Raw genomic sequence first — 13,437 nt, forward strand, 5'->3', positions numbered from 1 at the left:
GCAGGGACAGGGGGAGCCGGCAGGGACACGGGGACGCTGCCGAGCGGCCCGGCAGAGCCCCGACCCGAGCACACACACCTCGCCCGGGCCCGGGAAGTGTCCAAGGCCAGGCTGGACCGGACTTGGAGCAAGCTGGGATAGTGGAATGAGTCCCTGCCCGTGGCAGGGGGTGGCACTGGATGAGCTTCAAAATCCCTTCCAACCGAGCCCATTCCATGGTTTTTGTGTGTGTGAAATTTGCTGTACTGATTTCTCTGCAGACTGCCAAGATTGGTGCTGGTGGGAACATCTTTGACTTCAATTTCAAAGACTTCTGCTGTTATTCTCTACCAAGGCTGAAGGAAATCATCTTCTCGGTCATCTGCTCTGTGATGTAACTGCACGTCACTGATGATAAATCCACATTTGATGTGGGATCCAGCAGTGAGCAGTGCCAAGTCCTGCTTACACCAGACCAAAAGTGCAGTGAAAGTGTTCTGTCACCACACTGAGTTATGTGAATTAAACAAATTATTGTTTCATGTTGAGGTTTCTTACAGAATATGTTTAGATTAAAATGTGATATTCTGACAGGAGATCAGTTACACTATTTATCCTATTTTTTGTGAGTTGAAAACCCTTTAAAATGGCATTTTCAGACTAAAACACGGTCAGATATGGGAGTAATGAAAAAATAAATATCAACTACTGGTCTTTAAAGAAATAATTTTGCTTCCTGAATCCTTTATCATGCACCTGTGCACAGACAGGCAGCAGCCGATGAGTTCATCTCAGCAAAACCTTCCACTCTGGCCACAGCCTATAAAGCAAACTACAAAACACCAGTGGCTTGAAAAACCACTGTGACGTACGAAGCAAGTGAGTTCCAAAGCCATCACCAATTCTGGTAATTTTGAAAATTGCAGGCAGTTGATTTATTAATTAAAAATCATGTTTTTGTATTAGCTGTAACTATTTTTCCCCTTGTGGATTTTATAATTTTATCCTTCTTTAAAAATCTACCCATAGGAAACTAACTCTTAATTTTTGCAGGTGTTTAACAAATGCCCAGGTGATGATTTGAATTTGCCATTCAGTCCCTGTACTGTATTTGCCAGTGTTTGTATTCAGTTTGCCAATTTGTATTCAGCGGCAAACTCACTGATTCACATAAAACTAAAATAAAATTTGCCTTGCACATTCTCTAATTTTTTTTTAATATTGTCGAGTTTTAAGATTCATGAGTAGTCTAATGTAAATGTTAAATACAGTTTCACTGTTTTTAAAAAAAATATGTTGATCAAAATCACTGTATAGTTCAGATGCGATTTCACAGCAAGTAAAACTTTGCTGTGAAGCAGATGAAGAAGACAGCTCCCCATCAACTCTGCTTATCTAAATTCTTGGGGCCTCTTAAGTTGTTCACAAACAGTTCCTAAAGCATTATTCAGTGGATATTTCAAGGCTAAATAAGAAGGCAAAGGGGAATAATAATTCTCTGTTTCCTGTTTACAGCTGAATCACTTAGAGGAGATATTTGTGATTCAGGGAACGTGCTTTAAAAATTATGTTCATTTAAAGTTTGTTATTTGGGGTTTTTTGGGGGGGGTGGGGAGGGTTTTGTTTTGTTTTTCATTTTTGTTTTGTTTGGGGGGGGGGGTTGTTTGTTTTTATTTTAAAGTGCCTGGGAAGTCTGTAAGTTTTAATCAGAATAAGATTTAGGCACTTAAATATCCTTGTGAAACTGGTTCTGAATAGTCTGTTGAAAGGTAGAAGGAATGAAGTTAAAGTATTCTTTGGAAAAATGAAATAGATGATCCCAATTGCAATGTCTGGCTTTATGTTATCTATAAACGATTAATTTAGTGGAGCGGTTTCCTCAATAATTTTATTCTTCTCACATTGTCTTCATCAACATTCTTCTGCTTCAGTTCAGCTCAGCAAAGCTCATTCATCTCAACAGCTCCTGTGCTTCCCAGGCACAAAATGCTGGTTGCTGCCACAAAATGGGACTTATTTCTTGCCATTCTCCTACTGATTTTCACATCCCTGAGGACTAAAATTCCTTCAGTCGTGGCAGCTCCTGAAGTGCAGTCAAGAGTGCAGCAATACTGAGGTGCAGCCAGTTCAAGGGGAGTGTTGGGGGACATCACACCTGAACCAAGGTGCTGCCCTTGCCTGCTCAGAGCACTGCCCCAGCCCAGCCCTGCTCCAAGGATTAATTAAATAGCATCTGGGATTAAATTGTAGAACTTGTTTTAATAGAAACAATGAATGAATTGTACTCGAAACTCTACAAAGAGACTGAAAAAATCAAGCAGTAAAAACAAAACTAAACCAGAAAGAAAGTGCAAGAAAACAGAAAGGTTATTGAAGCACAAAGCATAAAGCCATTCAAGACCTGCAGGCCAGGATTGTACAATATACATTGACTAGGTGAAGCAAAGAGAAAATGTTTCTTGATTTAGCATGACAGTGTTACTAATACAATTAATTATTAAGGAATGTTGCATGTTGATTCTTGCATTGAGAAAATGATTATTCTGAGCAGGGGTGTGCACCTGTCCTGTGTGAAGAACTGCAAGTCTTTCAGTCACTGGTAAATTATTGCTTATTATTCTTCCTTGCCTGCAAAAGATGTCTCAGCATGGAATACCAGGTAAAACAAATTTCTGTCTTCTGATGAACAAAATTACTTTTCCATGTGAGATTTGAGAAACAAACATGTATTTCTAGTATATTTTTCAATACTGATGTGGTTTCCTATTTGTTCCCTTTGAAATAAGTTTGAAAAAGGAAACCTTGGTTTAAAACTGGAAGATGAGATGTGTGAAAAGAGACATTTCTTGAAAGAGTAAGTAATACAGACAATTTTTTTTTTGTGAAATATTTTTTGTGCTGAGAACTGTGCTGGTGTGAACAGGTATGTTTAACTGTTAAATTGTAAAGGTCATTACGTTGTTAATCCTCAGGCCCACAAAGTTTATGCATTCCTGTGACACAGCATGGAGTTTTTCTCTCTTTTAGAAGCACCACTTCAAGATTTCGAGGAAACCTGTAATCACTTCACACAGAAGTCCAGCAAATGTAAATGCTCGTTAATTCTGCTTTTAAGTCTGTTGCAATTTGTGTTTTGATTCTGGAGAACTTTGCCAAGACTTCATATTTGGCTAGGACCAACCACCTTATTTAAACTGAATGTCTGCTTATCAGACACAGGGACAAATGAAAGTAGAATCTGTCCTTTTTCCTTCATTTTTATATTATTCTCATTGTGAGTGATGAAAAGATGATTTTATAGGAGACATCAAGGTTCAGCTGCAGGACTCACAAAATCAGTTTGCTGACTTAATAGAATCAAAAGGTAAGAGTTTTCTGAGTCATAGTAAAACGTAATTGTTTATAGAGGTATAGGAAACAGGATCATGATAATTTTATTCTATTATTAGTCAGCAGCAGAATTTTGGGGCATTTCAGGCCCTATTTTTGTCTGGAACAGACAAATTATGTGGGATCAGGACTGGCAGGGTAGTTTTTAGGACAAGTCAACCAGTGAGAACTTTTAAAGATTACAAGAGGAAAAGACATTGCTTGAGTTTTGCACACTTACAGTCAGGTTCCACCGAGGAAATTTACTTTTCAGAACCTGATTTTCAATATTTTAAGCAATTGATACTAAAACTACTTATAGAATATAATGCAAGTATATTTGATCTTTGTTAAAATCTATAAATATATGTAATATTACCTTTTATTAGCATTTTTTGTAAATATCCTATTTTTCATAAATATAAAGTTGAATTAAAAATTCAGTTCTCAAAAGACAAATACTGAGCATTTGCCTCTTCTATTCTAATGCTTTCCTTGGTGCTCTCATAAAATATTCAAATGACAAGTTGGTAGCTTTTGTCCATCATAGTTTTATTTGGAACAGGAAATTTCAAAATTTTCAGCCTTTTACTTCATCAGTACAGAGTGCAGGGGGGTTTACTCAGAAGATGAACTTTTAAAATGAATGTTCCAATCCCTGTTATCACCCAGTACTTAGAGTTAACTTCTGTACTGCATAACACTCAGATTCAGCTGGAGTCTCAAACTCTGTGGCAGTCCTGTGTGAAGAGCCCAGAGCTCCTCTCCTTGGTTGGTTTTCCTTGGTGTTAAATGCACAGCACCTTCTAGGGACAGTGTGGGTTGGTACCTGCTCTGTCATGAATGCAATTCTAAAACGGTGACAAAACTTGATGCAATGTTACAGCTATTTCCACCCTGTCCTCAAGCTGGTTTTGACCACTTGAGAAAACTCACATGTTGTATCTTAGCTGAAGGAGAATGCCAGAATTTAAAACTCCCCTACAGGGAACTCATGGACAGGCACTGCCAGGGACATGTAATTGCCCCTCACCCTACCCCACCCTACCAAAAGTCATTTCCCAGTGGTGTTTACAAATTTGTGTTGTATAAAGCTGCAAGAGCAGAGTGTGCAAAACACAACGTGGAAAATAAGAACAAATCTGCAGCAATCTCACTGTTAGGACTCACCCAGGAGTGCTTTGCTTCTACCAGGAGTATCTTGAAGAGGAAGAGTTACTGAGGAAAATCAGCCTTCTCTTTTCCTTCCTTACAGCCATTTTAACTTTTAGTTGGAATCTGAGAGAGGCTTCTCTGCTGGGAGGCATTCACCTGGCAGGTCCTAGGCTGTCACACCTGGGGCAGAGTTTTACCTTTAGCATTATCATGATGCTGGCTTGGTACTATTCATCCTTGACAATACTGCAGGAGACTCTGGATTGTCTTTGGTCGTGGTTTGTTGTTTGTTTTGTTTGTTTGTTTGTTGTTTTTTTTGTTATTGTTGTTGTTTAGCTTTGCCCTCACCACAGTGATTGTTTATCTCAGACTAACAGAAATATCTATCATTCCAAATAAATGAAACCAAATCCAAAGGGTTCTATCGTCTGAACCAAACAGCACTTAGGATTATGGGGTATTTTCAGACCATAAACGGAGATTGCTGGCATATGATATGCAACAAAGAGATTTGCTGTTTTAATCTGTGGTTTATAGGAAATGCTGCTGCTAATCCTAGGAAAGAGAGAAGAACAGACTGTAAACCTATAAATTGCAGAGATGAGAGCTGTGTTTTGGGCTGTTACAGACATTGGCAACAGGCAGATTAGCTTTGAAAATTCAGCAGCCACAGGCTGTTTAAATGCACAACCTGGCAAAAACACTTGTTTCTATAGCAGCAGATCAGGGTCTTACATCCTTTTATCAGTGGAGGGCTGTAACTGGATGGAATTGGAAATAATTCCTCTACCAGAATACTCATCTTTCAGAATCTAATTGGTTTTGTCTGTTTTTCATCAGCAGAGCTTCCAGTTATTGGTTGTTTACAAGTGTGGATGTGTTTTTACTTTACTATCTACACTTGCATATTTAATGGAAATAAGAGCAGCCCTGCTCTGTAAGTAACCTGCTCATGAGATCACAAAGTTTTCTTTGTGTTGTACCACTACCAGCAGCAGAGTGAGTAGGAATAATGTCTGATAACTTCTCATTGTTTCTCCTTTTATTTTAGGCATTGGTCAGTGACAGAGAATCCTATTAAATTACTGTTACACATGAGCTTCTGGTATGCACTGGATTTCTGTAGCCCATTACAGAGACTCCTGGGGAACAAAGCCAAGGTTTTGATAATTACTAAATTCTATTTACAGAAATCACTTGAAGCACTTCCTGTAGAACATCAACACACCATCATTCACTTAATGAAAGAGTAAAATCACGGATGTCAGGGAATGGATTGGTTTGGTTAATAGAAAGGTTAAAGATAAATAATTAACAGTGTATCTGCCTGTTCCAGAACAGGGCTGAAAAGCTGGGCTATAAAAGCACATTAAAAATTTCTATCACTGCGTCTCTGCAGGTCACCAGGAGGGCAACCAAAGAAATGGAACCATAAGCATCAGATTGTGGATAATGGATTTTAGGAAACTGTGTGGAAGAAACCTCAGGCACTTACAAATTGTGACACTGGACTTTGTTGTCCTGCCACAGTCTTTCATCTTGCTGCTCCCTGTAGCTCGTGGGATCTCACTTCCATCAGAGAGGTCAGTAGTGAACGAGCTCCATGGTCACAGCCATAAGGACAACCCGGGAGGTTTTTTACCAGCTTGATAGTTTTTGTAAATTACTGAAGATATGTGGCTACCAGCATTTTGATGGGCAGGATAACTGTACCAGCAAGGGAAAGGCAGCAGCCAAGAGGTTCTGTGACCATACCAGCATTGGGCTGAGCTGATGAGCAGCAACCACTTTGGTCCTAAGCTTCACTTAGAGTAATTTATTGCCCTCCCAGATAAATGAGTTTTCATCCTTAATACCTGGTCAGGTATTTCTCCAGTGCACTGCCATGTGTTCAGAGGCTGAGTAAAAACATTGCAGCGAATAAAGGCACCACTGAGATTAAACTGACTGCTCCAGTGGTTGACAATTGCCAGCATTCAGTATCCCCACACTGAGCTCTGCCTGACAGCTCTAAATCCTCCTTACAGGGGGGCTCTGCACAGATGGAACTAAAGACATTGCAATTGCCTTATCTACCAAATTTGTAATCACTGCAAACAGTGAAATGGGGTTTGTGTGGCATGACCAATTTTATGTAAAACCAGTAATTATGTTTTCATCCTTAGTTCTTTACTGCCCAAATCCTGTATCAGTTTTCTGTAATTTTACCTGGTTGGCTGAGAGTTACCTGGGTCAACGCTCCCTCCATAAATATTGCCATACTATTAGCACTATCTTTTAATGTTTTTAAAGTTTCTCAATATTCCAGACTTGTTGAAATAAGCATTCACTAACTAATCATGTTGAGTTTAAAATATTTATTCCTTATATGATTTATTTAATAATTTTTGTTACAAATGTGTGTGCTTGTTCAGCCACTATGTTTTCAAAAGCACAAGTACTTGCTGAAGCCTTTGCACTTACTCTGCATCAACAGCTTGTCTTCATCTTGTAATGTTTCTTGACTTTATTATTGGCCTCTGGCCTTGGTAACAGATTGTTTCTTACTATTCAGCTTCCTGTACAAGTTTTCTGCATTTTCTCACCTCTAACAGTTATTGTTGCTGATTTTCCTCTATTTTTGTTGCTATGTTTTTTATTGTTGCACTCACTTTTTCATCTTCATTATGACTTTCAAGCCTTGTTACAATTTACTACTGTTGTTTGCAGACATTTCCCTAAATCTTGCTAAAGTAAATTCTTAAACCTTTCTTTTTATTGTAATCTCCACCCCTGCCTGCCTTATACCCAGTTTTCTCAGCTCAGAGAAATTAGCACTTTGAGGCAGCAAAGAGAAAATATCCTCACACTCTGACCTGTTCTCTGCCTATGTTCTTATAGGGGGTGTTGAGACACTTTTCTTGGCTGTGGTAGTCTCCAGGGTGCATAAATCCAGCTCTAACTGCCTAAAGCTGTGAGTCTTTAGGGGAAAGAATCAGCTGTGAATGCAAGAGCCACATGTGATAGTTTTGCTTTAAGAATGCTGGGTTTTCACTCTTACTTTGAGCATATTTTGTCATCTCCACGTTTTAGTTTAATGAATTGTGTTCTTTTCCTTTCAGGTTCTTTGTGTCCTTTGAAATGCTCTCTGTATGTCCCAAGAATAAACATTCTTTTCTGTGGTTAAAGCTTCAAACAACCAGCCCCATACATGTTTATGTAGTGTGTGTGTGTATGTACAGTGTAAATATACACATTTACATTATCTATGTGTGGGTTGTGTAGTGTATACTGAGAGACCCTGAGTGTTTGTATTCCAAATATATCAGAAAAACAGAGCTAAATAACGTACTGGAGTAGTAGCAGTGTTACACTCCTGTTGCTTAGTGAGATGGACAGATGTTACAAAGAGTACAATTAATACTCTGCTCACGTCCCTAAGCCAGAAAGAGGTTTAAATATAATTACATTATATTTAATTCCTGAGAAATTATATGGTAGAAATTAACACAGAACTAAAGACTACATGAAACCAGAAAGCACTTGGCTCATCTTAATAGAACAAAACCTCTGTTAGGTTATCCAAAAAGTGCTTGAAAACTTAAGCCTAGGACACAGACCTGTGTGCAGCAGTTTGGAACCACAGGAAAAGGAGACACTGTTGTTCAGGAATTAACACCAATTGGGACCAACTGGATCACTCCTCCAACAGCTCAGAGTGACCACAATGACCACCCCAAACTCATGTTTTCCATGTTTCTCATGGCTGTGTAAATATGGTTGACCTGCATAAGAAATCCACCAGATCAGGTTCCAGATGGGAGTTAAGTGATTGCCTGGAAGGGCACGTGTTCACAGAGCTGCAGCCAGGGAGCTCCGGGAGGGGCTGACAGAGAATAGTGGATTTATCGACCTCTTCTCCCTCTTGCTCCCCCAAATGTGTGTGTTTTCCCCCATCTGCAGACATTGTTTGATCAGTAATGATGCAAAATTTTGTTTCTTACTGTGCTGCAAGGAGTGGTTTTGTAAGTTTTCCCCCTCTCAATCAGTACTGAGTAAATTGCTTGATGCTTCAATATTTGCTGAGTAGTTTCCAGGCTGGCCAATTTCTGACTGTGTTCTGCTTGAACAGATAAGCCAGGCTGTGCCTGAGCAGGCTGCAGAGCAGCGGGTTTCATTTCAGATTCGTTGCTTCATGGGCACTGCACAGACTTGTAGAACCCCAGACTGGTTTGGGTTGGAAGGAAACTTAAAGCTCATTCCGTCCCACCCCCTGCCATGGGCAGGGACACCTTCACTATCCCAGCTTGCTCCAGCCTGGAACACTTCCAGGGCTGGGACAGCCCCAGGTCCCCTGGGCACCCTGTGCCAACATCTCCCTGCTGTGCCTAGTAAGAAGCAAGCAGGGTGAACCAGACCTCCTTAAACCTTACCAAAACACAGGTGTAAACCTCATAATATGTGACTGGAGGGCTCCATAGCCATGCCAGCTTTCCTGCCATCCTCTTGCTGTCCTATGGAGCAATTAAATTACTCAATAATAATAATTTTTTAAAAGCACTGATTAGCTTAAAAGACTGAGGAGAGGATGACTGTTTATATAATTAGATTTCCAGCTCCAGTTTCTAGGTTAGGATATTATGGACGTGTTTGTTCCTGTCAAACTTGCTTTGTGGTTCCGTATGAATTTTCAATAGATGAACTTTGTGATAAGAAAGCAGCGATTCAGATACACTTATATAAACACTAAGATCAGCCTGCAATTAGCCTGGAGAGTATAAAGCACACACGGAGCTTGTGCTGGGTCACTGCCTTTCCCAGCTCAAGGCAGAATCAGGTTCCTGTGATAGGGGAGAATTCTGCTGACAAGAGGTTGGTCTTTCCAGACGGGTGGTGGTGCAGCTACAGGGTAAACCAGCCTCTGTAATGGATGGCTTTGCTGTGGGAAACTGGCAGCTGGGAGAGACTAGAGGGTAATGTTCAGATGTTGGTAGACATTGTCATTTAAAGTTTATCATTTAGAGGCTCTAGAGTAGTTCCTGAGATTGTCTTGGAGCTAATCAAGGCTTTTTTCTCAAGATCCCTCTGCAGGTCTGAGAAATGAGGTGACCACAAAAGACAGATAAAGCAGGATTCATTGAGTTGAACTCTTTGCTGATGTTCTTTATTGTAATTTGCTTGAATCTATAATTTAATTATTGGCTGTGTTCCCACCTCATCATTCCTCTAAAAACTTGAAATTGAAAAATCAAGTTTTATGCCTGATATGCACAGCCTTGTCTTTTTGTCTTTTTAACATTTTATCAGACGCTTTCTTTAGAAAATTGTTTTAAAGCAGGGAGATTATTTTAACATCTCTGCTTAATTCTAAGGCTCACATTCTCTTACGTGTCACACAAATCTTTCAGCTCCTCTTATTCGTTCTGTGTCAGGATTTTCTCACTAGGGAAAAGTTCCATGTACTGTGCTTAAGTGGGAGGAAAGTAATTTTATTCAATGTTGTTAATGGCCTCTTTGCCCTTGTTCTCTGTTTAATGGTCAGTATTATTTCAATAAGGACTGAGATTGGAAAGAAATTGTCAGACCGTAGCTAGAAATGTTAAGATTACTCTTACAGGGCTGGAAGACGCATCCCATTTTACCTGTGGTTTGCTCTGTTTGTTCTTCTCTATTCAGCATGAGTCCCTTCTTTGTGATGTCTCTCCTCCTTGGCCTGATTTTTGGACAAACAGCATCACTCTGTGCTCCTTCTGAGTACACAATCCATGTGGAGAAAAGGGAATGTGCCTATTGCCTGGCCATCAACACCACCATCTGCGCTGGATTCTGCATGACTCGGGTAGGAGTTACTCACGTTTCTGTAACAGCCACCTCTTCAAACCAAGGCTCTGTTCTCCCAGAAAATAGGGTGCAAATGATTTAAATGTAATCGAGTTTATCACAGGCAGAAAAACTGCACCATCACCACGGTTAGCTTTTTGCAAAGGTGTGGATGAAAAATACCAAGCCCCTTGGCACTATGGAGTTGATAACACCAGTGGCACAACAGAGACCTGACTGGTGCTGTCACTGCAGAGCCCCTGTGGGCAGTTTGTGAGGGCAGGATGGAACGGCTGAGGGGCAGATTCTATCGGGCTATGGAAATAACTTGGGTAACTTCTGCTCCCATTGTTGCTATCTCAGCTGGCTGCAGGCACAGCTCTGCAGCAGCCACACCACTCCAATGTTCAACACAGCATTTTGAGTTCCAGCTTGGGCAGCAGGGAGCCAGGAGAGATCACAAATCACAAGCAACACTGAGCCATGTGGATTAGTTAAAAACAAAACCAAGGGGAATGTGTCTGTGTGGGGAGGGAGCCCCTGTCACTATTAGAGCTCTGAACTCAGTAGTGCCAGAGCTGGGCTCAGGTATGAGTTTTGGTCTCTGCACACGTGTGCTTCAGTGAAACAACACATTCCTCTTCTCTTTGTAGGACAGCAATGGCAAGAAGCTGCTCCTCAGGAGTGCTCTGTCCCAGAACGTGTGCACCTACAAAGAGATGCTGTACCGGACAGCGCTGATCCCAGGCTGCCCTCACCACACCATCCCCTACTACTCCTACCCCGTGGCTGTGAGCTGCAAGTGTGGCAAGTGCAACACTGACTACAGTGACTGTGTCCGTGAGAGGGTCAGGACAAACTACTGCACTAAGCCACAGAAGCTCTGTAACCTGTAAAGCTTTCAGGGCCATGTGGGTGACACGCAGTGATCTGCTCACACCTCAACTGAAATAAAACTGTGTTTCATATTCGGTTTGCAAACCGCTGTGCACAAAAAATTTATTCTGAAGGTGTATCATTAGTTGCTTAGATTAATTGGGTGTTCTGAGACAGGCAGGAAAGAATCATAAAGGCTGGATGTTTGTATTGAGAACCCACATAAATTTGCTCTGGGGAAGAAGGAGATGTGACTGTGTGGATGTATCAGCCTTTGCTCACAAATCCCAGATATTTTGTAAAGAGATTCATTATGTTGACATATTTTACAATTTGATATTGATTTATTTCAGAGTTCACATATTTCACTTGATATATTTCAGAGTTAAAAAAGAGGCACACTCTTGGTATTGAACTTTTAAAATAGATTTTGACACACACAGCCTTCAAATTAGCAGCAGTATTTTTCCATCTATGCAATATTAGTTTAGACACTGCAGATCAGTGACGTCCCTGCTGTTGTCCAGACTGTGTTTATTGGGAATGCTTCTCTGCATTAATGTCTCTACATGAATGGCATAAGCCCCCTTCCCTGCAGAAATTCAGTTTCAAATGCACCTGTCTGTGTGAACACTGAGGAATCACTGCAGCTTCAAGCCTGGCTGCTCTGCTCTCCACAAGAGGAGTGTGGTGCCATCAAACAGAAAGCAACATTTAAAAAAAAAATCCCATTTCCCCCCACAGGTCAACAATCCCCCTGGGAACAGAAGGAGAGCTGAGCCCTCCTTCTGAACAGCCACAGGTGAGAGGTGTAGAGCCAGGAATAAAGAAAAGAAATGCATGCAATTAATGTAAACTAACAACTGTTTCCACAGAGATTGTAGCTCCCCAGAAATTACAGATACTCCACTCACACACCGCTTGAAACAGCAAATAAATGAACCAGAATTCACAGGATACAAATATGGAATTTATCATTCTTAGAAAAATCTTGCTTTCAGGACTGCAGTTTTCATGACTGTTCCTAGAATCTGATTCTTATTCCAAACACATTAATTTTATTTTGTGTGCAGCAAAACTTATGAGAAAGCCCAAGGGAAACTGCTGGTGAGCCCCTGGAGCAGAGATTTGGACCAGATGAGGCCCAGAGGTACCTTCCAACCTCAACCAATCCATGATAATTTGAATACATGTCACGGATTCTACACATGGAATAAACTGCAATTATCATGTGCATTATTGGGTGATAAAGAAATACCTCGACAGACAAGGTTTGAAAATTTAAATCCTCCAAAAACATGTCTGAAATTCACAGAAAATCCAGAGCATCTTCAGGAGCAGCCCTACTTCTGTAAAACTGATCCCTTACACCTATGGTTGTGTGATAATTGATAAAAGATTTGTGTTAATCAGAAAAGTACTGGGGTTTGGATAAACCAGAATACTAAGGTCTGAAATGAAGCATGGACACTAGATAGAGGATATTTTCCTCATTATTAAATAATTCTGTTTTAAATCCCTCTGTTATGAATATTATGTTTTCTAAGTAAGTTGTATCTACTCCCAGTTTGCAAAATCAGACTTTCCCATAGTCCGATAGATTTTGCAAAATCAGATTTCCTGCTTTATTTGATCAATATTGCCTACCTACAAAGACCAGACTTCCTGATTTTTGCTGTTTTTTACCTGCCAAGACCAGCTGGTTTTCTGTAAGACTGAATATTGCCCAGAGACTTTATGGATGTTTATTCAACCACCACTGCTTACGTGGCAAAGTCATGACAGCAAAAAACCAAAATATTATTGATTACAACGAGAGCCCATACTGTAAGAAGAGGCTGCAAACCCAGGTTGGATGGAGCTTGGGTTGGCTGTGACCCCTCACGTTCCCCAGCGCTGCTTGCTCCATCTAAATCAAATAAAGCAATCTAAATTTTGCTGAATACTGAGACTTTTTGTTTCTCATTTATAACAGTTTAAACAACCCAGATATAGCTAATTTGTATAAGACTATTTCTAAAACTCTTTGGAGCAGGAGAGGTTAGTTACAATTAAGTTACAAATACTTTCTGGTGGTGAGAATCTGGTATTCCCAGCCCCTTCTGTGTATCACACAGAAGAGCTGTGGTCTCACAAGCTCTCCAGGGAAGAGGTGCAACACAAACTGCTGCCCTCCAGTTGGTGAAGAAGACAGAAATGGTAGAAAAAACTTGGGAAATAGGTATTTATTGAACAAAGCAGCCCTTATGGTATCTGGTA

At 40.4% G+C, this 13,437-nt stretch overlaps 1 protein-coding gene across 1 annotated transcript; it reads left to right on the forward strand.

Annotated features, from left to right (window-relative positions):
* The first annotated feature begins 10,159 nt into the window (after window positions 1–10,159).
* Window positions 10,160–11,198, forward strand: TSHB (thyroid stimulating hormone subunit beta). Its single transcript, XM_062509622.1, has 2 exons — window positions 10,160–10,321; window positions 10,956–11,198. The coding sequence occupies exons 1-2, from the start codon at window positions 10,160–10,162 to the stop codon at window positions 11,196–11,198; spliced, it is 405 nt and encodes a 134-aa protein (XP_062365606.1).
* The last annotated feature ends 2,239 nt before the right edge of the window (window positions 11,199–13,437 follow it).

This window comes from Cinclus cinclus, chromosome 27, assembly GCF_963662255.1.
Source record: "Cinclus cinclus chromosome 27, bCinCin1.1, whole genome shotgun sequence".
NCBI lineage: Eukaryota > Metazoa > Chordata > Aves > Passeriformes > Cinclidae > Cinclus > Cinclus cinclus.

What these genes read in the sequence shown, in the direction of transcription:
- TSHB (XM_062509622.1), top strand. Translation starts at nt 10,160, where the DNA reads ATGAGTCCCTTCTTTGTGATGTCTCTCCTCCTTGGCCTGATTTTTGGA. An exon ending in CTGGATTCTGCATGACTCGG is followed by an intron (nt 10,322 to 10,955) that starts GTAGGAGTTACT and finishes TTCTCTTTGTAG; the next exon opens with GACAGCAATGGCAAGAAGCT.